This window comes from Medicago truncatula, chromosome 3, assembly GCF_003473485.1.
Source record: "Medicago truncatula cultivar Jemalong A17 chromosome 3, MtrunA17r5.0-ANR, whole genome shotgun sequence".
Classification (NCBI taxonomy): Eukaryota; Viridiplantae; Streptophyta; class Magnoliopsida; order Fabales; family Fabaceae; genus Medicago; species Medicago truncatula.
Window position 1 is genome coordinate 27,718,501 of NC_053044.1, and position 24,667 is coordinate 27,743,167.

Here is a 24,667-nt window from a genome sequence, read left to right on the forward strand (position 1 = left end):
AATAATTGACTTTTTTAGTTTATTTTGTAGGTGATGTATCTAGTTTATATTTACTATAAGATACATTAATTATTCTATGAATTTAAAAATCAACTTTGTCTTATAATAAGGATCGGAGGGAGTACTACTGAAACAAGTACAAAAAGATTGTAATGTGTTGTTGTTTACCGGTGAGAAGCATATATGCCCCCCAATGAAAAATAGACATAGACGTGCTTTCAAATTGCTTGTGTTTTTAAATGTTGTATTAAGGTGCTGAACAAAAATAAAATAGAAGAGCTGAAATGGTTAAAATGGAATAAAAATAGAGAAATGATAATTTAACAATTATTTTGTGATAATTTTTGGATAACTTTCTCATATTTATATGATGTTTTTGTTATCTCTCATTCTTTTTTCTCTCTATTGTTGTTTACTAATAAGAAAAGAGAAAGATGATTGTCACAAAAGTTATCATTAAATGATTATACGAATATCAATGCTCTAACAATAAGAGTAATAATAACTTTTGGATTTGGATTTGCAGCTGTAACAAATTTCATAGTTAGTATATTGATGACCTTAGATCAATATCGGAAAAAAGAAAGAAAAAAACTCGTGTTTTAGCGTTATATGGACAGAGGGGATAGTATTTTCCATATGAAAAAATACATGTGAGAAAAACAAATACATTTTTTTCCCAGTCCAGTATTATCATGAGCTTTCTACCTTGAAAATTGTTCTTTTCACTTCAAAATTTACTCCATAATACCCCAAAAATATTAAAATGTCTCATTGACAATTAATTACCGCTCATTAGATGAATAAGTTGTAGTTAATTGTCGCTGTGGTCTGGTTTATTCCAGAACAAAAACAACAACAATTCACTAATATTACAGGGATAAAATTTAAATCTTTTTTTTTGCAGGGACTAAAACCGGAATTCACTAATATTACAGGGAGGAAAAAAGATATTTACCCTTGATTCTATTTAGATTCAACGTCTGAACAATAAATCAATTTTTTTTTCTTCAAAAAACACTATTTTTTTTTGGGTAAAGAACATGAGTCGAGTTGGGACCAAAACTGCAACAAACATACAAAATAGAGGAACAGAGTGTTTGATTTTAAGCTATGGGGACTATTTTTTGTTTTCCATGTTTTTATTTATTTTTAAAAATTATAATTTTTCTAAAATGAACCACAATTTAAGAGTGGAGTCGGTCCGAATTAAATGTATCCGTTGGAAGACGGTGTGAAATATTAATAAATAAATAAAAGCCCCGCTTTGTTACCGTTAGAATTCACAGATATATGTCTTCCGCACCTTTCTCTTCCAACACAACAATAACGTTAACATTCTCTTCTTCTCTCTATCCTCTCTTTCTCTGCAAATTCTCATCGTTATCATTGTCATTGTTTAATTTCATTTCATTCTTTTTCTTTTGATTATTATTACGATGGCTGAAACAAACAACACTCACCACATTGTTGAAATCCCAGTAGACCAAGAACATCATGAAAACAACAACAACAACAAAGCTTTGTTATGTTCTAACATGTTTGATGCAATCGACGACCACCCATTAACCGAAATCTCCGAATCACCCGGGCACCTCTTACTCTTAAAGCTTTGGCAAAGAGAAGAAAATCTCTTCGCCAAACGCATTTCAAGAAAAGAAACAAGAATGGATTCAATCAAATCAGAACTTTTTCAACTCACTTCATTCTTCTTCATCTTCCATGGCTTTTTCCTAACACTCCTTTTCACTTCATGGCAAAAAACCCAAATGAATGGTGGTAGTGGTGGAAGTTGTAAGATATGGTGGATACCATCATTGATTTCACTTTCAACTTCACTTGTGTTTGTGTTTTTGGTTCAAGTGAAATTGGTTAGGTATTGGAAAGTGTGGGAACGGTTACAAAGGGAGAGGAATGATAGTAGAGGTGTTGGGAGGTGTATTCAGGAATTAAGGATGAAAGGGGCTAGTTTTGATTTGTCTAAAGAGTTGCAAGTGAATGGGAAAAGGATGAAGAGTTCGAGTGTTGAGATTAAATGGAAAGTGGTTACTTGGTTTAATCGTTATTTGCTTACTGTTTCTCTTGTTTGTTTTACAGGCTTGGCTTTTCCTGCTTCCAAGTTTGTTCTATGTGGTTTGTGATTGAAGATTATGATGATGTTTGGATTTGTTTATTGTTAATGATGAGGTAAAAAAAATGTCTGTCTTTCTTAATTTGTGTTATTTGGTTTTATGAGGTTTGTTTAGTTTTTTATGGTAACTGTTGTTTTCAGCCTCTCTGCCAAAGGAATGAAGCAATGTTGGTCCGATTGATTTACTGCACTTGGCTCGGCTCAATTGTTGATGAAGATTAGACCGTTGAGAGATCACGATCTAGCTAGTGCTGGCGAAGACGGGAATTGTTGATTTAGATCAATGGACTTTGGATCATGGCTCAGCTCATCCCTCTTTACCTAATCAACAAGCATATCATGCTTCTTAAGTTCGTTATAACTAACTTGCTCCTTTTGTATTGGCTATATATATAAAGCCTTGTGATGAGTAGATTTAAGGGAGTTAAGTGGATGAATTCTGATCAAACTTTTTAGCTAGAATTGAGTGCACATATCAGGAGACGAAAATTCAATTTGTGAGAGATGGCATTGCTAGATTCTTTGACGGATGATCCTTGTAATTTCTCTTAACGTATAGTGATATTCAAGTCGGATCCTGTCCCCCAGATGTAGGAGTTTTACTCTGAACTGGGTTACCAAATTCTTGTGTTCATTCTTCATTTTCTTTCGTTTATGTGCCTGCCTTTCTTCAACAAATGAATTGCATTTTTCAATTATCGCGCATGTTCATCATTGATCTCAACAATTGATTTTAGTTAATCATGGACAGGTACAAAAAATGGCCTCAGGTTTCAATGCAAACTGCTAATTTCTACAGGATGGGAATGAAGCACAAGTTTTAGATTGTGTCATTGTGACTACTAACTAGATATATAGCATAAGCATTGCATCTTGCAGTGCTAGATATATGTCATTGAAGCGACACCCCTTCTGTGCTCTTGGTATCTACTCAATTTTGGGAACATTAATGCAACTGTTGCAGTGCTAGCTGCTTCAATCTTCAATATTGATTCATTGGAATATCGTGCGAAATAAAAATTATTATTCATTTATGGAACTCAATTCATAGTCTGTTACTGATCATTAAGCACCAAAATAACGTGAAACTTGGCCATAGATAGAGATAAGGGTAAATTTTGTATTGAATTATTTTAATGTGAACTCAATTCACACTCTAGGTGAAGGTCCACAAGTAGTTCAAACTCATTTTCAAATCGATTTGCTTTGTTGTTTTGTTTTGTTATGGTTAGTGTTTTCTTGTTTTCTCAGCCTCTGTTGGTCCGATTGATTAGAAGAAGGTTCAAATTCTGAGCTTTTTATTTTATGAAATCACAATTTTGATCTCTATTTTAGATTGTAGCTGCGGTAATAATGGGAATTGTTGATTTCAGTGAAACTTGGACGGACAAGTATTATAACAAATGGCCTCTTCAAGTTTCAATGCAAACTTCAAATTTTGCAAGGATGAGAATGAAGCATATGTTACACAGGGACCATCTTGACCATCTATGACCAAGATTGTCCAAAATCACTACATTTTGTATAATACTAAGGAGAGATATTTATAGAACAGTTGACAACTTGAATGCATTCATTCCCAGACTAGTATCAAAAGTTTTTCAATTAATAAAAACATTACAACAAGTGAAAGATGAATTCAAAATCAACAATGGTACAATCACATCTCATGTCATACAGCTCTTAAATGATGATATTATTATTATAATTGTAATATTGGCTCTGTTTGGAACTAACCTTAACTAGCAGGAACTCATTTTCTGTGAAAGCTATAACTTCACCATCAAAGTTACATAGATCCTGTCACCCACTCCATCGATAAACCGGTAGTACGCGTGCCTCCATTTCCTAATAAGAAATAAAGGACCACACATCAACCAAAAACCTACTCCAAACCCAACTCCCATCCTTATCTTACTTATCTATTGCCTCTAATAATTTCTCAGGTGAAATATCAAAACTAAACCCTAAACCCTAATTTCTCAGGCATATGGCAGGTTTAGCAAGCTTGAAGGTATGTTGCCATGTATTTTGAGAAACGAAAGGCCAAGATAGGTGATATCTTTGGTGAGGTTAAAAAATGCATTTGGTAACTGAGAGCTGAAGTTGTTTTCAGAAAGATCAAGAGTTACAAGTGAAGACAAATTCGAATACTCAAAAAATGAGTTGATCATGAAGTTGTTTAGGTTACAATCAATCATACGTAATTCTAATAGTGAAGGAAGTGTAGCCACTTCTTGAAGCCAATTGGTTTCCTCACGAAGATCGATTCCACTAAGGTTGAGATATTTCAACGAAGAAAGTGGAGGAAGCCAATGAAGATTATCCATGTGAAGAGTACCAAAGCTGAGGGGGGATAAGTCAAGGTAGACAAGTTTAGATGAATGTGTGATGTTGTTTTGAATGGTTGGAATACTTATCAAATCAAAATCGTTATCGCTCAAGTCCAAGTAACTAAGAAACTCAAGTTCTAGGAAAGAAAAGTCGATCTCACCTTTCAAATACTGATCACTAAGATCGATCTATGTAACTCTGCCAGTAATGTTGTCACATTGGACTCCTTTCCATGCACAACAATCTTTTACGGTTGACCATGTTGAAATCAGACCAAGACTATCATCGATGCTTTGTTTGAAGGCTAACAGTGTCTCTCGATCTTTCTCATTGCATGAAACCAATGTGTGATGGCTGCACATGCTCTTGTGGAATGTGGTTATGGATAAAAGTAGAAGCAAAAGAAGTGGCAATTGCGAAGTAAGAATGGTCATCATGAATGATTATTTGGATTAGAAAAGAAGATGTAATTCAAATGGGAGTATGATTTGTTACGAGATTGTAGTTGTTTATATAAGAAGATGTTGGGTTATGGAAAGCTTGAAAAAAGAAATAGCTCCAAAAAGGATAAATTGAAAAAAGCTTGATAAGAAAGTATGTGGACAATAGTTTAGCCGTATCAAATGATTCAAAAAGGATAAATGTTTAATTTATAATATTTTATGGACAACAATTTTGTTTTTTTGTCCCGCAAGCACATTAGCACTCCGAAGCTCAAGTCAATAAGAGAAAGAGGTGGATTTTATGCTAAAAAGTGGTGAATGAAGCATGTTAGCATGTTAACACGTGATATGGATCGTACCCTGGGTCTTTTTTTTACTTGGGTGAAAAAAGTCTTGTCTTTCTTTATTTGTGTTCAAGTTTAATGAATATGCTGATGCTGTGTCACGGTTTCTCGATGTCATACCATTAAAGTGAGGGATTTGGCGGAATACGCGGTTGTTGATGACAGTGTAGCGTATCCTATTTTCTCTTGTGTTATTTATTTAGTTTTTAATGGTTTCTGTTTCCTTGAATTGTCAGCCTCTGCCAAGGGAATGAAGAAATGTCAGCCCGATTGGTTTAGACAAGCCCTTTTGAATCAAGGGAATTGGGTTTTGCTGCACTTAGCTCGGCTCGATTGTTGATGAAGATTACACTGTTGAGATCACGAGCTTTTGATTTTTTGTAAACCACGACATGAGTCGTTTGATCTCGATCTAGCTAGCCATGGTGAAGATGGGAATTGTTGATTTAGATCAATTGACTTTGGATCATGGCTCAGTTCATCCCCTTTTACCAGATTTGGGTGTGTGCACAACAAGCAAATCCTGTTTGTTTTAACTAACTTACTCTTTTGTATGTGCAATATATAAGTCTTAGGAATAGACATGAAAGAGTTAAGTGGAAGAATTCAGATCAAACAATTCAGATATTGAGTGCACAAAACAGGAGAAAAATTAATTTGTGAGGTGTATGGCTAGATCTCATCAAGATTCATGGTATCATTAATGGATGATCCTTGTAATTTCTCTCATTACTCATTAGTATATAGTAATCTTCAAGGCGGATTCTGTCCCCCAGATGTAGGAGTTTTACTCTGAACTGGGTTACCAAATTCTTGTGCTCATCCTTCATTTTCTTTCACTCATTAGTTTAGCCTTTGTTCAAATAAATTGCTTTCTGCAATTATCGTGTGTTCATCGTTGAACTGATGGATTACTCATTACTCATGACAGTTGATTTTAGTGAATCATGGAAAAATACAAAAAATGGCCTCAGAGGTTTCAATGCTAATTACAAATTTAGCAAGGATCGGAATAAAGTATAAGTTATACATGACAAAATTAACATGGTTTCAAGTTGCAACTCAGAAGGTTTTTCTTGATGATTGTGTCATTGTGACTACTAACTAGATATACTGCAAGAGCATAATAATACGTTGCATTGTTAGATATCCTGTCATTGTCTCATTGAAGCAACACCTCTTGTGTGCTCTCGGTATCTAGTCAATCTTGGGAGCACTTATGCAATGCTAGCTGCTCTTCAATCTTGATCCATTGGGATGTCTTATCTTATGAAATAAGAGCTACCATTCATTAATGGAACTCGATTCATAGTCTATTAATGATTAAGCACCAAAACAATATGAATTTGGCCATAGTTTTGCATTGAATTTTTTAACATTTTATCATAAGGTTGAGAATCTTGCTTCAAATGATAATTACACTCACTTTCAAAACGATTTGCTTTGTTTTGTTATGGTTAGCGTTCTCTCTTGTTTTCTCAGCCAGGGAATGAAGCATAGCTGGTCTGAGCTTTTGATTTAATGAAATCACGATACAAATTTGATCTCTATTGTAGATTGGCTAGCTGCAGATAATGCGAATTGTTGATTTTAGTGAAACATGCACAAGTATTATAACAACGACCTCAGAAGTTTCAAAGCAATCTACAAATTTTGCAATGTGGGAATGAAGCCTATATTGCACAGGAAAGGTTACGTGGTAAAGATATTGAAGGAGAAAATCATTCTGAGATACCCATATAATAAAGTAGTACCTGCAAGTGCCAATACAATCTACTTTAGAAATGAAGATTTTAGCTTTTTCTTTTCTACTGCATATCATATCTTATTCTGCAACCATCTGCATAACCTAATATAGAGAGATAATAGAAAGAAGTATTCCACTTTCTCCACAAAACCCATAACATAAGTAAGATTGTCCAAAATCACTGCATTTTGTACAATACTTAAGGAAAGATATATATGGAACAGTTGATAACATGAATGCATTCATTCCCTGACTAGTATCAAAAGTTTTTCAAGATGAATTCAGAAGCAGGAACTCACTTTCTCTTTGGAACTAACCTTAACCAGCAGGAGCTCAATTTTAGTGAAAATTATTTAAATTTACCATCAAAGTTACATAGAGCTTGTCATCGATAAACTGATAGTATGTATGCCCCATTTCCTAATACGAAACAAAGGACCACAGATCAACCAGAAACCTATTCCAAATCCAACTCCCATGCCTAGATGGCGTTGCACTTTTACAATGCTTTAGTATATGTGGTACCCAACAGTAGGGTGTGAATAGTACTACTTTGCATTATTGCTGAGAAACTAGAAATTGAGAATTCAATTCAATGCCATAATTCAATAGTTATCAAATACAGATCAACATAACAAAAAATACATATAATATCACCATAATTCATTGCAAGGCAGAAACATAAAGAGTGACATTAAAAGAAATAATCAGTGAGCAAATTATAAACTTAAAAGAAATAAAAAGGACATAAAAGAAGAATCATAATTCACCAGAAATAATTACTTCATTAGATTCAAATCTTGTTGAAACTTACAAAGGAACAATCTAAATAAGCATTTTAAAGAACAATTACATGTTCTAATAACAAAGTTAAAAGCATAATACACATAAGAGGGCTTCTTGTTTTTCTTCATCAACCTCCAAAACCATAGAGGGTTCTTCCTTGTCTCTTCAAAGCATAGACAACATCCATGGCTGTCACAGTCTTCCTCCTTGCGTGCTCAGTGTATGTAACTGCATCACGGATCACATTTTCCAAGAAGATCTTCAAGACACCTCTGGTTTCTTCATAGATCAATCCACTGATTCTCTTAACACCACCTCTTCTTGCCAATCGACGAATAGCAGGCTTGGTGATACCCTGGATGTTGTCACGAAGAACCTTCCTATGCCTCTTTGCACCTCCCTTTCCGAGTCCCTTACCTCCCTTTCCACGCCCTGACATTTTCAAGAGAAAATTTGAGAAAACGAAATAGAAAATTTGGGGATCTAGGGTTTTGAAATTGTAATTTGAATTTCAAGTGTGAATAATGAAGAATGAGATTCGGGTATATATAGTATCACAGATTCAGAGCGGGAAGTAGAAGAAGCAAATGAGTTTTTCAACTTTTGGTTTCCGTCGTTGGATTTGAAATTATCGACGGTTTAAACACTCGATCCGTGCGTATTGCCCAAATGAATAGTGAACGTCGATAAACAATATTTTGACGGTCCGATTTTGTTTTGTTCACTTGTGCGGATAAGCGCTTCTGTTGTGCTATTTTTTGTGTTTTTGGTGGATGCATGTTGTGTTTTCTTTGGTCAAACGATATCCTTCATTTTTATTTTTTTGCTGTTTTCTAGATCAACCGAGGCAAGGTCACAAACACAGTAAAAGTGGTTAGACACACATATATAAATTAATAAAATTAAAAGAGAAAATAATTGAATGATCTGACTAAATTTATTCTCATTTATTTTTCTTCATTCATGTGAATGTGTCCAAACATTTTTCATTTGTATTTGTGTTTATGCAAGACTTTCTCCGACAATAATATGTTAAAAAGTGAAAATCATTCTTTGGACATATCTTAAATATTAAAAAAATTAGAAAGTTCCGTTTTTAAATTTGTGTCATGACGAGAATTAACCGATTTAAAAAGTAATTGAACCGATCTTAAAAGTGCCAACGAGAGTTAACCCTAGCTGAAAAATACCAAGCAGAAGTTAACTCTAGTTGAGTTAAGAGAATGAGTAATTTTAAAAGGAAGAATAGTAATTTTTAAATGTCAAATATCCTTATTACTTTGACAAAATGGCTTTTGTTCAAGTGAAAACACTCTAATTGTCAACTGATATTCTTATGTGGTTCACCTACTGGTGAACAATTGTATTAGTATTATTATTGCAGTGTAACATTGTTTAAGGAATACGTAAAAGAAAGTTTTGTTTTGAAAATACAAATCAAACACTTATCAAAGTCATAATTACACAAATTTTTAAGCAAAAGTTATTTCTTTTGCCTTCTTAACAATGTCTCACGGACACTTATTAACATTTCTCTTAAACATAATCTAACTTCATTTTTCTGAAGTCCTAAATAAGGTATTAAAAATTACTTGACACTGAAAGTAAGAAATCTTTTCTTGAAATATGCGACCATTGATGCTAAAATAGACTGAAGTGTAATTTATCCAAAATCTTAAAACCAAAACAAATGCCATTACATCCACATCCAATTTCATATTTTCTGTGAACATCCTTCTTAGCACAGGTTGATACAATAATGTATTAAATTAATCTCCTTGCAACTAGCAACACTAAGCCATCTCATTTGTTGTCTTCAAGTTCTTTTGTCCTTCGTTCGCATTCTTAACTACCAAGGCAAATGGTTTGTATGCCAAGTACTAAGCATTTTCAAAACCAAAAATTCGAAAAACACCTGAAACAAAATGCACACAAGTTAATTGCAGCCTCAAATGATTCTTGTGTTTCCAATAACATTTTGCATGTGTCCAAAATATCATACCTTCGTCAGCCTGATACTTGTTTTTGTCATCTCCAGCATATGCAAGTACATTGTATTTAGGATTCCACTCAACACTATTCATGGCAGCCCTACAAGGAATGTGATGTACTGTTTTTCCGGTATGAACATTGGACTGTCACAAAGAAGCAAATTTTGTTTATGCAATGTATATTTGAAAGATGAATGTTTTTGTTTGGAAAATGGTGTAAATGTTTTTGGTCGTCCCTGTAATTTTTTCTTCTTCGTTTTTGTCCTCATTACTTTCTTGTTTAGTCTTGTCATAATACTTATTTTTCGATTTAGTTTGCATGATATTTTGTTTAAGCTCAATTCATACAAGGACTAAAGCGAAAAAAGTGGACTCGAACAAAAAATTATTTTGCAGAGACTAAAACAAAACAAAAAGTGTATATTGCATAAACCAAAACAAAACAAGAGGACTAAAACAAAAAATATATATACTACAGGGACCACTTATAAACTAAATACAGTATTTTACAAGGGCCAAAAACACATTTAAGTAAATAAGAAATGTTGAAAAGGAAATATACAAACTTACAATATCAATGAACAAGTCTTCACTTGCTGAAGCAATCAAGTCCCCAGTATGATTGAAACTAATTGTCCGGACAGGCCATCTGAGAAACATAACATTCTGAATTTGTCACAAGAAGCTAAACGCTAATTATATCTTGAAAAACAAAAGCTGAATACAATAAACAAACATGGAAGTTAGGGAAAACTTACTCGAGCTTTGTAAAGGTCCGCACACAAAGCATCTCCGAAATAACCCACAAGCTGACAAGGGAATCAGCACTTCCAACAGCGAAATGTCTGTCTCAATATAATGAGGATATATATTTGGTTATGTTCATTATACTTTCTAAGAAAAATGAAAACAGAAACAACAATACGCAGTTATGAAGCCTTGCTTGCTAATTCAAGTGCAATTTGCAAGACCAGGAATAACAAACACAAGAAGCATACCTTCCAGTTGGGTCAATTGCAATGCAATAACAACCCGCTGTATGAGCCATGAGAGTATCAAGAGGTCGAAGAGATGGATAAGATAATACTTCCACAGTGCCTGAGTAGGTGAGCAGGTAACAGATTGTAAGATAAAAAATAACAAATAAAACAATCGAGGTTCATATTTTTAAAAGTAGCAAGGAAAACAATGACCTTACTTACCATTTCCTGTTGTTAGAAAGAACATCTCGCCAGTCATATTCCAAGCAATCTCATTTACCTAGGAAGGATACAGGAATCATTGAGCAAATTGGAAATAATTCTTCACAGAAGAGTTAAACAAATGTTTGCACAGTAAGAAATGTGTGCTCCGAGTACAAGACAAGTCACTTAAATAGTTAAATTCATTGCTGCTCTCAACTCTCAATCAACCATGCCAGTAGAGGGAGATGCATTGGTGGGTCTCAATAAGGAGAGGCCCAAGGTGTGGAGGGTAAACACTAGGAAAAAGAAGAAAGAGATGGCGGTGAAGGTGTGAAGAGTGAGCTGGACTGTTTGTTCCCCTAATAAGAGGGTGTGTGAGGGGAATAGAAGTTTCAGGGAATCATTTTGTTAGAACCTTACGGTTAGGCAGTGAGATAACACTTTCTCTTTAGTGAGGAGCTGTAGCTCTGGAATTGTACTCAGTTTTACTCAATTTCCATCATAATTCAATAACATTCCTCCTTTAATTCCATTTATGTTGTCTCTGCTCTATCAAATTGGTCGTCCTGCCTTCTTCAATACCCCCAAAATGTCTGATAGATTGACTGCTGTTGAGCTCAACTTGGACCGTCTGGCATCAGAAATCGATGGTTTGGGTTGGGAGACGCATTGATCGCTGAGAACAATCGCGTTTGTGCTTCGAAGGAAACTCTGGCTCAGAGAGTTGGGAAGCATCACAATCACCTTGGAGTCTTATGTGTGGCATTGGGAGGGATTGCTTTGATCCTGGGAGTAGTGTGGTTAGAGACTTTGACGACAATCACTATGGATTGGAAGGCAATGTCTATGAAGTTTGTTCATGAGGGGAAACCAGTCCAGTTCCAAGCCCACCATCAATTGACTATTCCAGCTACATTACACAACATTGTTACTGATGAAAAACATCACACTGGTTCTTTTTTGTGCCATGATGGAAGTGAAAGACACCAAGTTGCCTTGTTCTCAGAGGACTGAATTGCAGCAGGTATTGGGTAAATTTGGTGCTGATTTAGCAGTTGTCAAGGGCCTTCCTCCTCTGAGGACCATTTCTCATGCTATTGAATTACAATACGGGGCTGGTCAAGTGAGTGTACATCCCTATCAGTATCCCCACTACCAGAAGGACGGAATTGAGAAGCAAAACAAGGATTTGCTGCAGCAGGGTGTGATACGCAATAGTACTAGTGCTTTCTCTAGTCCGGTGATCCTAGTTAAGGACAGTTCATGGTGCAAATGTGTAGACTATAGAGCACCTAACAAAGTCACAGTGCAGGGCAAGTATCCTACTCCTGTGGTAGAGGAACTATTAGATGAATTACATGGTGTGGCTTACTTCTCCAAACATGACCTTAAGTCCGGCTATCACCAAATTCGTTTGGAGGTTCATTATGAGTTTCTGGCCATGCCTTTTGGGCTTACCAACGTCCAGCAACTTTTCAAGCAGCGATGAATGAGATCTTTAAGCCATTCTTGCGCAAATTTGTTTTGGTGTTTTTTATGACATTTTGGTGTAGATTCCGATTGGCAAGCTCACATCCAGCACTTGGAGACTGTTCTGCGAGTTTTGCAGCAGCATCAATTTGCAGTGAACCAAAAGAAATGTGCTTTTGGCTAACAGCAAGTGGAATATCTCAGGCATGTCATCAGTGACGGACCCAGAAATTCTCAATAGTGAGGGCCATGTCTACATATAAATTTCTAACTCTTAAATAAATGCTGGGTGGTCCAATGGATCTTAAATCAGGGTCTAATACCATTACAAAACTCCACAAAACCGGTTTGTGAGGTGAGGATTGCCTCCACTTGTCAGGTCATCTTTTATCCGATGCGAGACTACTTAACACTAACATTAAATATTTATTTTTGATATTATTTGAAATAGTAAATAAACTCAATTTTGTTTAAAATATTATACAAGTATCGTTAAAAAAAAAAAAAAAAAGCTAAACACAAGAATAACAAAGCATAGGATATACATTCTCGGCTTAAATAAAGATAGAATCTTTAAAACACATTATTATTTATGGTGTGCTTTTCCTAACAGTAAAATAAAACAAAAACAAGAAAACATGAGGGAAATGCCTGGTGTATATATATTTATCATCTTATAGTAATGTTTAGATGTAGCTATCATATAATATAATTACCAAGAAACTCAAGAAGAAAGTGAGGGCCAAGGCCTACCCTCCTGTTAACATGGGTCCGTCCCTGCATGTCATCTCTCATCAAGGAGCTGCAGAGTGGATCCTAACAAGGCGGGTAGTGTTCTTAATTGGCCGGTTGCGAAGAATGTTAAAGGAGTGCGTGGTTTTTGGGATTGACTGGATATTATAGAAAATTTATTGTTTATTATGGTAAGATTGCCAAACCCCTAACAGAGTTAACAAAAAAGGAGGGATTTCGTTGGAATCATGCAGCTGCTACAGTTTTTGAACAGCTCAAAGTGGCTGTTACATCAGCTCCGGTATTAGCATTACCAAATTTTGATTTTCCCTTTGAGATCGAGTGTGACACGTCTGGTAAAGGCGTGGGGGCTGTGCTTAAGCAGCTAAAACACCCTATAGCTTTCTTTAGCAAAGCTTTTTCTGGTTTTAAACTATCTAAACTAAATCAGCCTAAGATAAGGAGTTGATGGCTTTGGTGTTAACCATCCAACATTGGCGGCATTATCTACTGGGCAGGAAGTTTGAGGTATTTTCGAATCAAAAGAGTTTGAGGAATTTGAGTCAACAGCGGATCACCACCTCCAATCAACAAGAGTGGATGGCTAAACTGTTGGGGTTAGGGCTGAGAATAAAGTGGCAGATGCTTTGTCTCGACAACATTGAAGACGTGAAAGTTAGTGCCTTAATTTCTTATCCCATTTGGCAACAAGGTAAGGAGTTATAAGTAGAGGATAGCAAGGATCCAAACCTCACATCCTCAACAACGCCATTCAGTAGGATCCTGTGTGGGGCTATGGGCCTGACTCGGTAGAGGGAAATGTTTTGGTGGGTCTCAATAACGAGGGGCCCAAAGTGTGGAGGGTGTGCACTAGGAAAAAGAAGAAAGAGATGGTGGGAAGGGTGAGCTGGCATGTTTGTTAGAATCTTCCCCTAATAAGAGGGTGTGTGAGAAGTTTCAGTGAATCATTTTGTTAGAACCTTACGGTTAGGCAGTAGGAGAAAACACTTTCTCTTTACTGAGGAGCTGTAGCTCTGGAATTGTACTCAGTTTTACTTAATTTCCATCATAATTCAATGGCATTCCTCCTCTGCCTCTCAATTTACTGTGAAGCAGGAACAAGACTATTTACGGTGACAATGCCAAAGAACATGTACAGTCAAATGTGACTGTATACTTAAATCAGTGATAAGCTACATATAATTGGTAATTTGTACTCGTCTCTGTCTAGGGTGAATCCTTATAACTTGCACTGACGTGGCTGTAAGTAAAGACGATGTTCTTTCACTTCTTTCTAGGTTTAACAGATGATCAGGTTTCAAGGCATGAAAATTGTAATTCAAACAAAACAGACATGCAAATTCATGGTCGATTCTAATGATTTGACACCAGGGCACTTAGTTATGCCAGTTGACAAGCAAATTTCTATCAATTAAAAGGGATATAACTATAAGTAATTCACATTTCACAATCCAACAATTAAGCCCTTTCTCAAACTGTAAAATTTCAACGAAGATAGCTGGATATTCACGAGTTACTTTATCAATTAAACTGAAAAAGAAAGCACATTCATATTTTCTGTAAAATGATAAGGATGTGGTAAAAAGACTGGTTGCTCATAATTTTCAAGGTTTAGTGTCTGCTACGACAGAAGAGAACGGGAAATTAGTTAGGGCTAACCAGAGCAGTAAGCTAGTAAGTTAGGGGGAATTTGTTAGCAGTGTTGGCATTTAGTACACAGAGCACATGATTCTCATCACTGAGAATTGTTAGTATTGAGTAAATAAAGCAGTGGCTCAGTTGTAAGGGGAATAAGCCTTAAGTGAAGATTCTTTCTCCTATTTTCAATATTTCATTAAAATTATTTATTTTTTCTGGTTGTCTCTACTCTACCAATTTCACATTTTGCTTGTATAGGTTTTTAACAATTTCATTTTGTAACCTCCAAATATGTCTGAAAAAACTGTCAAAAAACAGAACAGACTGCAACAATGAAGCAAAAACTATGCAATACCTCATAGTTGAACTTGCGCCTGTGCATTGGTTTGAATTTCCGAACATCAAGTATTGTTAACTCGTCGTCCTATAAAAAAAACAAAGAAAAAGTAAGATTTCACATGATGAAAAACAGCAAGATAATAATAGGTACAGACATGGTCTATTTAGCAGCTACAATACAAAGCTCGATGATTCCAAAAAGAATCGACTCAAAAACATATGCTACATGAGTACCCTAATAGGTACAGACATGGTCAGAAAATCTTCACTTCCGAGCTTTAAGCAAATGAAGAGATTGTGTAACATACCCTATTACCCACAGCTACATGAGTACCATCAGGTTTGTAGGTGATGTTGATATTCTCCCCACTAAGCTCTGCCTGTTGTGAGCATTTTCCACCTGCAGAAATCAAATATGAGGGGCATCTCAATATTCATTAATGTTTATTCGGCAATAACAGTAGATTATATTAAACGTCTCCCAAAATATAAAAGCTCATAATAATTATCCTCCCTTCTGTATGATTAATTTAAAATAAATTGTATAGCTAAATATGATCACTTACTACGAGCATCCCATAGACGAACAGTTTTGTCCCCTGAAGCAGTTGCAATAAGATCGGGATGTTTGGGGTCCCAACATAGCTGGTCCACACTATCAGTGTGACCCTTCAATTCAATATCTTTAACCTTACCCTATAATAACCCCCACACACCCAAAATGGAACAATCAAATTTGAATCCAGAAATAACAAAAATAAAATAATTTACAGTGACATATAAGTAGCAACCAAAACTGAAATAGAATCTCATCGCAAAATGCTTCGTTTGTAAAGATGCTCGTGGAAAAGTTAACAGCCAGCCTTAGTTTACTCTATAGCTTCAAGTTTCAACAACAATTTCCTATCTTATCATACATAATTCGCCATGTATTTCTTGATTTAATGCGACAAGTTTCAATCTTAATGGAAAAATACTCTAACATTACTGTCATTTTAGGTCATGAAGGTCACCAAAGCAACTACATCATATGTTAAAAAGACATATGTTCTCAAAGACAAATCCTCTTAGGTCATGTAATCTCATTCATCAAAAGTGAAAATGGGCATTACTTAAAATTCATCAAAGTTTCCTACAGTAATTTCAAAAGGGCAGATCTTAAATTATACTATACCATTACTTAAGGGAAACTTGAATAGTCAAATCTTTTACAAACAGCAAAGCTACTGTATTTCTTTACGACAGCATTACAATATAGCTAAGATGTGTATTCACAGTGCGCTAGGTAAGCAACTTAATTAAGCACTTATTCAAGATCTACTACTCTAGGGAGCTTAATCAAACTTTATATTCATAAGTCATTATGGGAATCTAATGAAATAAACTGGAAACAACTTATAGACATGATATTGAATATTTTCATGATTCTATCCAAAATTCAAATACTAATAATATAAATATTTGTCTCATAAGATAAATCCAAATAATAAGACTAGCACAGGCCTAAAATTAAACAGTGACTAATATTGTGATTTATGAGAAAGTACATTAATTAATAGAAAATTAAAGTGCAATTAGGAGTAAGGTTACTACATGGGCATGTGGGTCAATATGCCAAATTCGAGCAGTTTGATCAACAGAACCAGAAGCAAGTTTTGTGCCAATGCAATTCCAAGCCACTGAATGCACCTTTTCAAACACAAACAAAGACCCGCTTCAGAATTGAAACATAAACATTGAAAAGAGGGTTTTTTCCAACATAAACCTAGATATTAAACCTTAACAAGTAGGAAAAAATCAGAAGTTTGAAGGTGTTTGGAATGAGAGAGGAAAAGGGTACCTTCTTCTTGTGACCGGAATACTCTCTGCTGTGAAGATTCTTAAATGAGAATTGTTCCTCCATGGCTTTGGAAGCACTTTTACGAGACACGGAAACTGTGATTGTCGTACGGATTCGTGGGTGGAATCGAAGCTAGGAATTTTGGGAAACACTTTTGATTCCCGCTACGACACTATTGGTTTTTCGTTTCATATCCAAACAAGAGGATGCTAGCCTATTCTTGGTTTTCGTTGAAAAAACTTGTAGTGGTATTAGGTATTTCCCATTATATTATAGGCCAAATACCTACTTTAATTTTATTTTTTTTTGGCTTTTGCACCGGTTTCCGACCCACCAATGGTGAGCGACTAATCTGACTCATGCGTAGAGGCATGTGCACTGGTCAAGCGTTGTTTCCCTGAAAATCGAACCCGGATACGTTCTTGAAAGGAGTTCCTTGCCATTAGAGTCCAAACAACTTGGTTGGCCAAAATACCTACTTACGTTATACAAGATTAATCCTTTTTAGTTTTTTTAGTTTTAAATTTGTCTTAGTAAAAGTTAATTTGATGATATGAAGTTGTCTTGACATAGTTGTTTTAATGATGTGTCTTGGGTTAATTTGATGATGTCTTTAATAATTGGTGGCTTGTTATTTAGCATGTTGTTCCTTTGATAGTTTAGCTTAGATTATGTTAAAGCACCCAAGCAACATGTGTATCTTTGTATTGTGTGATTCCTTGTGTTCTAGTTAGCTTATGAGTTATGACTAGGTAAATCTCATTTTTACCGTCAAAATTGAAGTTTATGTTGTCTGAATCGATTCATTTATGTTTGAATCGTATCACCTAAAGTCTCTGACTTGGGGTGAATCGTTTCATGATATTTTGAATCGAGTCAAATTTGCCTGAATTGTATCACCAAAACTTTATGACTTATATTGAATCGATTTAGTATAATTTGAATCGTTTCAATCTTCAGGGCACTTTGAATCGATTCAAATTATGTTTGAATCATATCAATTATCATAGTTCATTTGGTGTGTCCTCTTGTTGTCTGAATCGATTCACTATGTTGTTTTTTGCCGAAATTTTGCACTTGTCATCCCATTCTATATATATTCACTTCCTCATAACACCCAAGGTATTGAATCATTTGCATTTATTCTCTCTAGGTCTCAAAAACTCATTGTTCATAAATTCTTCAAGATTAAACACTTTTTCTTAGAATCACTTTGTTCTTTGAGTCATATGATTTTCTAGGGATAGAGATTGTAAGTTGGTTCTTTCAAGAAAATTGATTGGGCTTAATCAAGGTTCTAAAGTGAGGTGAATAATCTCATTCCACCTCCAAAGGTCTTGAGGGTTCTTTCTAATTGTTCTTGTGTTCAAGGGGATCCATTTGTCGGACGTAGCATCGAAGAGCTTGAGTGAAGAGCTTGAAGGATTGCACGGGTATCTGAGGATTCAAAGACATCAAGAAGCACCAAATTCAAAGGGTATTTGAAGTTTGAGGGAGTGGTTACATAGGGGTTGAAGAACCAGGATAGTTTTAAGGAACTCTTGTAATCACATTTGTAATTCAACATTGTTACTATTAGTGGAAGTCCTTGGTGGAAGTGTTTTTCATCAAGAAGTGTAGACGTAGCCCGAAACGAGGACGAAAGGGCGAACTACTATAAAAATCTCGGTGTTGTTCTATTTTCCTTATCCTCTTTAATTTTGATAATTGTATATGCTTAAATTGATAGGATAGAAATTGATTTTGATCTAAGTTCCTTTTTGGTTAAAATTGGCCTAATTCCTCGAGTTATGTTTTTACTATTTCACTTGGATCAATTAGTTTCAATTCTCAGCAATTCATCAATTGCATATACATTGTGTTTTTAATGTTTAGCTTGTTATATTTTCTTATAGGTTTGATTGTGCAATTGTCTTGTTTTGCAAATTGTTCAAGTATTATTAATAATTGATTGAAATAAGATTTAGCTTATGAATCTCTCAATTCTATTGCAAATCTTATTAGTGCATGGTCTTAACAATTTGTCAAAGTTTGTGATTGTTCAAAGCATATTTCTAATAAGTCAATATCTTTCAAAACGCTTTCGCCAAAACTCCGTAAACTTTTTAAATCGCTATTCACCCCCTCTAGCGCGCATCTTTATTGGCCATATAGACCAACACCCAATACTTGGTGACCTTCTATATGTATGTTTTAAATTTGAATTTCTCTCTTTCTAACCATTGATACAACCCTAATCTGTATGAGGTTCTTAAGTTAATAAACTTTATATATATAGACACACTCATGTCATAAACTCCTTTGTCATCCTCGTTCCATCCTGCGAACAATAACATAACATATCACAATTGGATTATTCCTCAATTCCATCATCCCTTCTTTAAAACTAATTCAACATAAACTATAAATCATTAATTCTACCACCATACACCACATATTACGATAACTACACTCCTCTTCTTGTCTCTTCTCTCCACTTATGAGTCCACGTCACCAAATACTTAATTGAATTCGGCAACGATGTCGACGTTTAAGATTGTTGGAAAAACACTGTAATTCTTCTATTCCTCTATGTTTTTTTCTCTTTCAGCATGTTCACAACGGCGCCCACAATTGAAAGTTTTTTTCCTTTCTCTTATCATCAAAACTACATTTGGTGCTAATTTTATTTTTATTTCCTTGGTTATTTTTGGACAGTGAATCACAGGGATAATGTGGATGCATTGGTAAAAGGGGAATAAGGGGTTTATCAATGAAGGAAGCAATTACTAAAAAGAGGTTTATCGTTTGTTTCAAAATTTCTTAGTGTCATTTAATTTTCTTTAATTTTGAGCTCTCCCCTTATGTTTTTTCTTTTCCTTTAATTAGAATTATGTATAAACCAATTCTAATTAGTTTGTTTATTGTTGTTTATGCGTTATTAGATGTGCACCTATGCGATATTCAATATTTTTATTTGTTTTTTAATTAAAGATTTTCCTTTAGTAAAAAAAAATGTTTGCTATGTTGACGTGTTGGTTTCTTTTGTTCCGGTGAAGGCTTTTTCAATAAACAAAAATGTTCTTGGTCTCTAACATTCAATTGGAATTCCTCTCATAAACAAAAGGTTGAATATTTTAGGTTGTGTTTGGATGGTGAGAGGAAAGAAAGTAAAAGGATAGAATGATTAAGGAATGAAAGCGAATAGAACGTGAAAGGAAAGTAAGATGTTTTTTCGGTTGTTTGGAATAAGTGAAAGAGTGAAACGAAAGAAAGATGTATATTTAGTAAATGACATAAATACCCTTATATAAAGATGGTAATTCACATGCATATCAACATGTAGAAATATATGTTTATTTAATAAAATCAAATATAAAATTAGGTACTTTGAAGAAGAACTATGACTGCACGTTAATTGCACAAAGCACATTTGCCATTTTTAGAAAAATAATGGTGTATATATTAGAAAAATTAACATGGGACTATAGATGATAAAATAAGGGCTATACTGTCTTTTCAGTCTAAAAATTTGTTCACTCCCACTTTCTTCACAAATTTGAGCGGAAAGAATATTTTTGTGGGGCCCATATTTCAGTTTCTTTCCTTTGTCATATGTTCCTTTGTTCCAAACAAGGGAAACTCTTTTTTTCCCTCAACTTTCCCACCCCCTCACTATCTTTCCTTAGAAACAAACACCCCCTTGATTTATATTGGATATGTGTTAAAATATTGATGCTAATTTTTATTTTAGTTTGGGATGCTTTGATATAGTTCCTATTAAGCTCAGTGTTTAGCTTCTATTTTAACTACTTCATTGATTTATTACATATTATATCCCAAGAATTTAGACTGACTTCAATTGGACGATACAAGGCTCATTCCATATCAATCTAGGACTATAATTATTCTTGGTTTTTCTATGCTTAATTGATATAATTTTGTCTATGTTAGTAATTATTATAATTACATAGAAGAAAGTGTTGTTTGGTTTATGATTTATTTATTTGTTGAACTCATTTCGATCATCACAATGACAAATCAATATGTATATATGCATGCTACTTTTTATACATATGAATTTGAGAAGTAGTTAGGCAATTTGTCAATCTACTAATAATTTAGTTGGAGCATTTGATTGCTTTCACACTCTTTCATTCATTTCAAGTAACTAAGAAGTGTATGATGGGAATGTTTGATTATTTTTTACAATTTAATAAGTTATGTAGCTCTTTTAATTTTTTTAAAATTTTGATTTAGTCTTTATTTTAAGCTTATGGAGGAGCAAATCATTTGCACATTGATTGCCTGCATCTTTGAATAAATTATATAGCTCACTTTCATTTGTAGGAGAACTAGAGGAGATGCAGAGCCCTGTTTGTTTCAAACTTACAATTCTGTCAATTGGTTGATGGAATTGAATGGTTCAATTGCCTTGCTATGAAGAATTATGGAGTAGCTACTTTATCTTAAGTTAGCTTGACCATTTTTAAAACTTATTTGACATTGTTGCATTTAGGTATGAGGGTGCTGTAATAAAATATTGACAGAGTTGCCAATCAATTAATGGCATGTTTGTCAAACAAGGAGGCAAGGTTAATGATAATGAATGATATTGAGCTCATTCATTGGAGATTTGATAACATGAAAACTAGAGAAGTATTTAGTTTGTAGAGTCATAATATAGGAGTTGGACATATCCATAAATATTGAAAGGATATGGAGTTTTGAATGATTATGTTTTACGGTACTTCAATTTTTCATATACTTGGTTTGGATACTAAAAAAAAGATCATACTTGATTAGTAGCAAAATATAAACAACTATAGAAGTGTTTAAATTCTATATTTTTTAAATTTTGTGAGATTTTCTATATGCTACTTATTGTTTCTAATTTTATGACTTTAATTTCAAGCGGCTTTGTATATGTTGTTAACGATTTCTAAATGTGTGGTCTTGATTTTAAGTGGCGTTCTAATTGTTCGTATTACACTTTATTATAAACTTTGAAGGTTCCCTTTATCTTGGGCTGGTATGGTTCTTTGCCATTGTTTTGGCCATTGCTCTCCTTTTCTGCTCCGTATGTGTCTGCTGGTGTTACTACAATTTTATTTTTTTTTAGTCTGGTCCAAATTTCATGTTAGTTGAGACTATATTTTTGGATTGTAATTTTGTTCGTAATTGAAATGCACATCCATGACTTGGTTGTCATTTGCAGTCGTTATGGGGATTCATTTCTAGCTTTGTGAAAGTTTATTTTGTTATTTTTTCCTTTTATTTTCGGTATTTTGTTGTTTTGGACAATTATTATCATGTGGTCCTCGTGTTCTGTTTTGATAGGAAAAGTACATTTTGTGCAATGGTTCTGCGTTATCTCAATAACTTTTTAGTTGTTAAAAAAATTGTTGTGGCCAAGAAACTGCCGACATAATTTAATTCATTTGCTGGAGTTTATACTTGATTCATAATATGAGATAGTTGTTTACGATTTTTATGAGATAGTTGTTTATGATTTTAGGTCTTGACGTTAAACGAATTACTAAAATTTTAATTTTTCTGACCATGAGTGTATGAAATTTCATACATTTTGAGAGGTTAGTTATTCTTTGTTGAATAGAGAAGTTAGTTGCTCTATTTTTATTATTTGGATTTTGGTGGATAACATACTATAAGATAGGGTGGATTTTAGGGTGAGGGAGCAATTAAGTCCCTCACCGGTGGACCATGTCTAACAACCATTAGATTAAATGAGTCCATAGTTTTTATCATGCACCTTCCTGAACTTGATCTCTTTTCTTTCTTCTCCTCTCCTCTTTAATTTGCAGTTTTGCAGTATTCCTTGTTTTCATCTATCACCTTCTCAAATCCCATTGTCGTTCGTTTCTCAATAATACACGTCCTTTGAATTTATGAATTATCTTTCAGAAATTAAATACATCGTTCTCCATCAAATATCACATAAAGATTTTAGTCATACGTCATACCTTTTCTTTTATTTGACAGAAAACTTATACCCTTTTATTCTTCTTAACTTCAATTGTAAAATAAATTAAATTGGTTAATTTCTTCTTCAATGTGTTTCTTTCGGTGTGTAGAATTCAAATAACTCATGTTTATTAAAAGGTCACCATCTCTAATTGTATCCAAACACTATATTCTTAATAAAACCCATGAACTTTTGAAAATGGTACTCAACTCAACTTTTATTGTAGATTAGCTTTTTCAGTGTTGCTGCTCCTAAATTGTAATTGGAACACCCCGTTTTCCCAACGTAAAAATTTCATTTATTTAATGAGAGTAATTCACATAAACGGAATGTCACACTTCTTTTCTTAAAATCATAAACAGAATAATTAATTAATTATCCTTCAAAATTCAAAATTCAATAACATAATATTTAATACTTCGCAGCGGAATTTATTCGAACATCTAAAATAATTTTGGCACGAAGGCCTCATCAAAGTATCTCATAAAAATCTAATTAACAACTTAATCATGTAAATTCATAAGCAATACGTAAGGAATAGAAAAGCATGCAACAAAGTTCCCATCCCGTTACGTATCAGAGCACCTACACACATGAGAGATAATCCACTCACGACAGCAATCTAACAACAACTTAAACTCGATCACCTGCAAGTTACTCATATGAATAGCAACATTTCCAAGCAGAATGGGTGAGATTTCACAAAACAATAATATCAAGCATATAATTCATTAATTATATTTAGCAACATAAATAACTTCATCTATTAGTAATAATAATCCTTTATGTAATGATTCTTAATAACTCAACCAACTTCTAATTACTATTAACTTCATATTCATCGCATTATATACATCATCACTTAGCACATAATAATCAAATCATAACCATCATCATATAACATCATAAATCATCACATCATAAACATCATCTTATAACATAAACGACACAACATAATCATCATCTCATAATAATATAAACAACACAACATAATCATCATCTCATAATCATATAAAGAACAACATATTCATCATCTTATAATAACATAAGAAACAACATATTCATCATCTTATAATAACATAAGCAACAACATATTCATCAATATTCAGTGGTTTGTCTTTATCAACAACTTCAACGATTCATCAACGACAACGTCAACCTGACAACACAACTACGTGAGAGTACACCACCTTTTATAATACGACAACGTAAGAATACACCACCTCTTAAGAATAACAACGTAAGGGTACACCACCTCTTATAAACGACAAGTAAGAGTACACCACCTCTTAAAGAATAACAACGTAAGAGTACATCACCTCTTATAAACGACAAGTAAGAGTACACTATCACTTATAAACAACAACGTAAGAGTACACCACCTCTTAAAGAATAACAACGTAAGAGTACACCACCTCTTACAAAACACCTGAACATAAACAGTCATCAATAACAGCTTCAACTACGACTTCAACAACTTAGACAACATTAACAACTTAAGACTCCAATACTTTGGAAAGACAACTTACAACTTTACCACTTAGACCAACACCTGCAACTTGATCAATATGCAACAGCAACAGCAACAGAAACAGTACAAGCAATTCACAATATAGTATTCACAAACATATACATACATATACTAATTCATCAATCATATTCAATTATTCACTGTGATCTACGTGCAGTAATTTGACCATAA

At 34.1% G+C, this 24,667-nt stretch overlaps 3 protein-coding genes across 3 annotated transcripts; 1 reads left to right on the forward strand and 2 right to left on the reverse strand.

The window, feature by feature from the left end:
- The first annotated feature begins 1,306 nt into the window (after nucleotides 1–1,306).
- On the forward strand, nucleotides 1,307–2,826 carry LOC25490748 (uncharacterized). The gene is made up of 2 exons (XM_013604641.3): nucleotides 1,307–2,187; nucleotides 2,273–2,826. Exon 1 carries the CDS (start codon nucleotides 1,440–1,442, stop codon nucleotides 2,139–2,141), a length of 702 nt encoding a protein of 233 aa, XP_013460095.1. The 5' UTR covers nucleotides 1,307–1,439; the 3' UTR covers nucleotides 2,142–2,187; nucleotides 2,273–2,826.
- Nucleotides 2,827–7,764: 4,938 nt separating this feature from the next.
- LOC11440148 (histone H4) lies at nucleotides 7,765–8,317 on the reverse strand. The gene has a single exon (XM_003600412.4). The coding sequence runs from the start codon at nucleotides 8,222–8,224 to the stop codon at nucleotides 7,913–7,915; it is 312 nt and encodes a 103-aa protein (XP_003600460.1). The 5' UTR covers nucleotides 8,225–8,317; the 3' UTR covers nucleotides 7,765–7,912.
- Nucleotides 8,318–9,390: 1,073 nt separating this feature from the next.
- LOC11438034 (THO complex subunit 3) lies at nucleotides 9,391–17,237 on the reverse strand. Its single transcript, XM_003600413.4, has 11 exons — nucleotides 17,001–17,237; nucleotides 16,754–16,849; nucleotides 15,727–15,856; nucleotides 15,469–15,560; nucleotides 15,177–15,245; nucleotides 10,979–11,036; nucleotides 10,775–10,874; nucleotides 10,535–10,621; nucleotides 10,347–10,425; nucleotides 9,788–9,920; nucleotides 9,391–9,700 (listed from the first exon to the last, which is right to left on the reverse strand). The coding sequence occupies exons 1-11, from the start codon at nucleotides 17,061–17,063 to the stop codon at nucleotides 9,666–9,668; spliced, it is 942 nt and encodes a 313-aa protein (XP_003600461.1). The 5' UTR covers nucleotides 17,064–17,237; the 3' UTR covers nucleotides 9,391–9,665.
- Nucleotides 17,238–24,667: the final 7,430 nt, after the last annotated feature.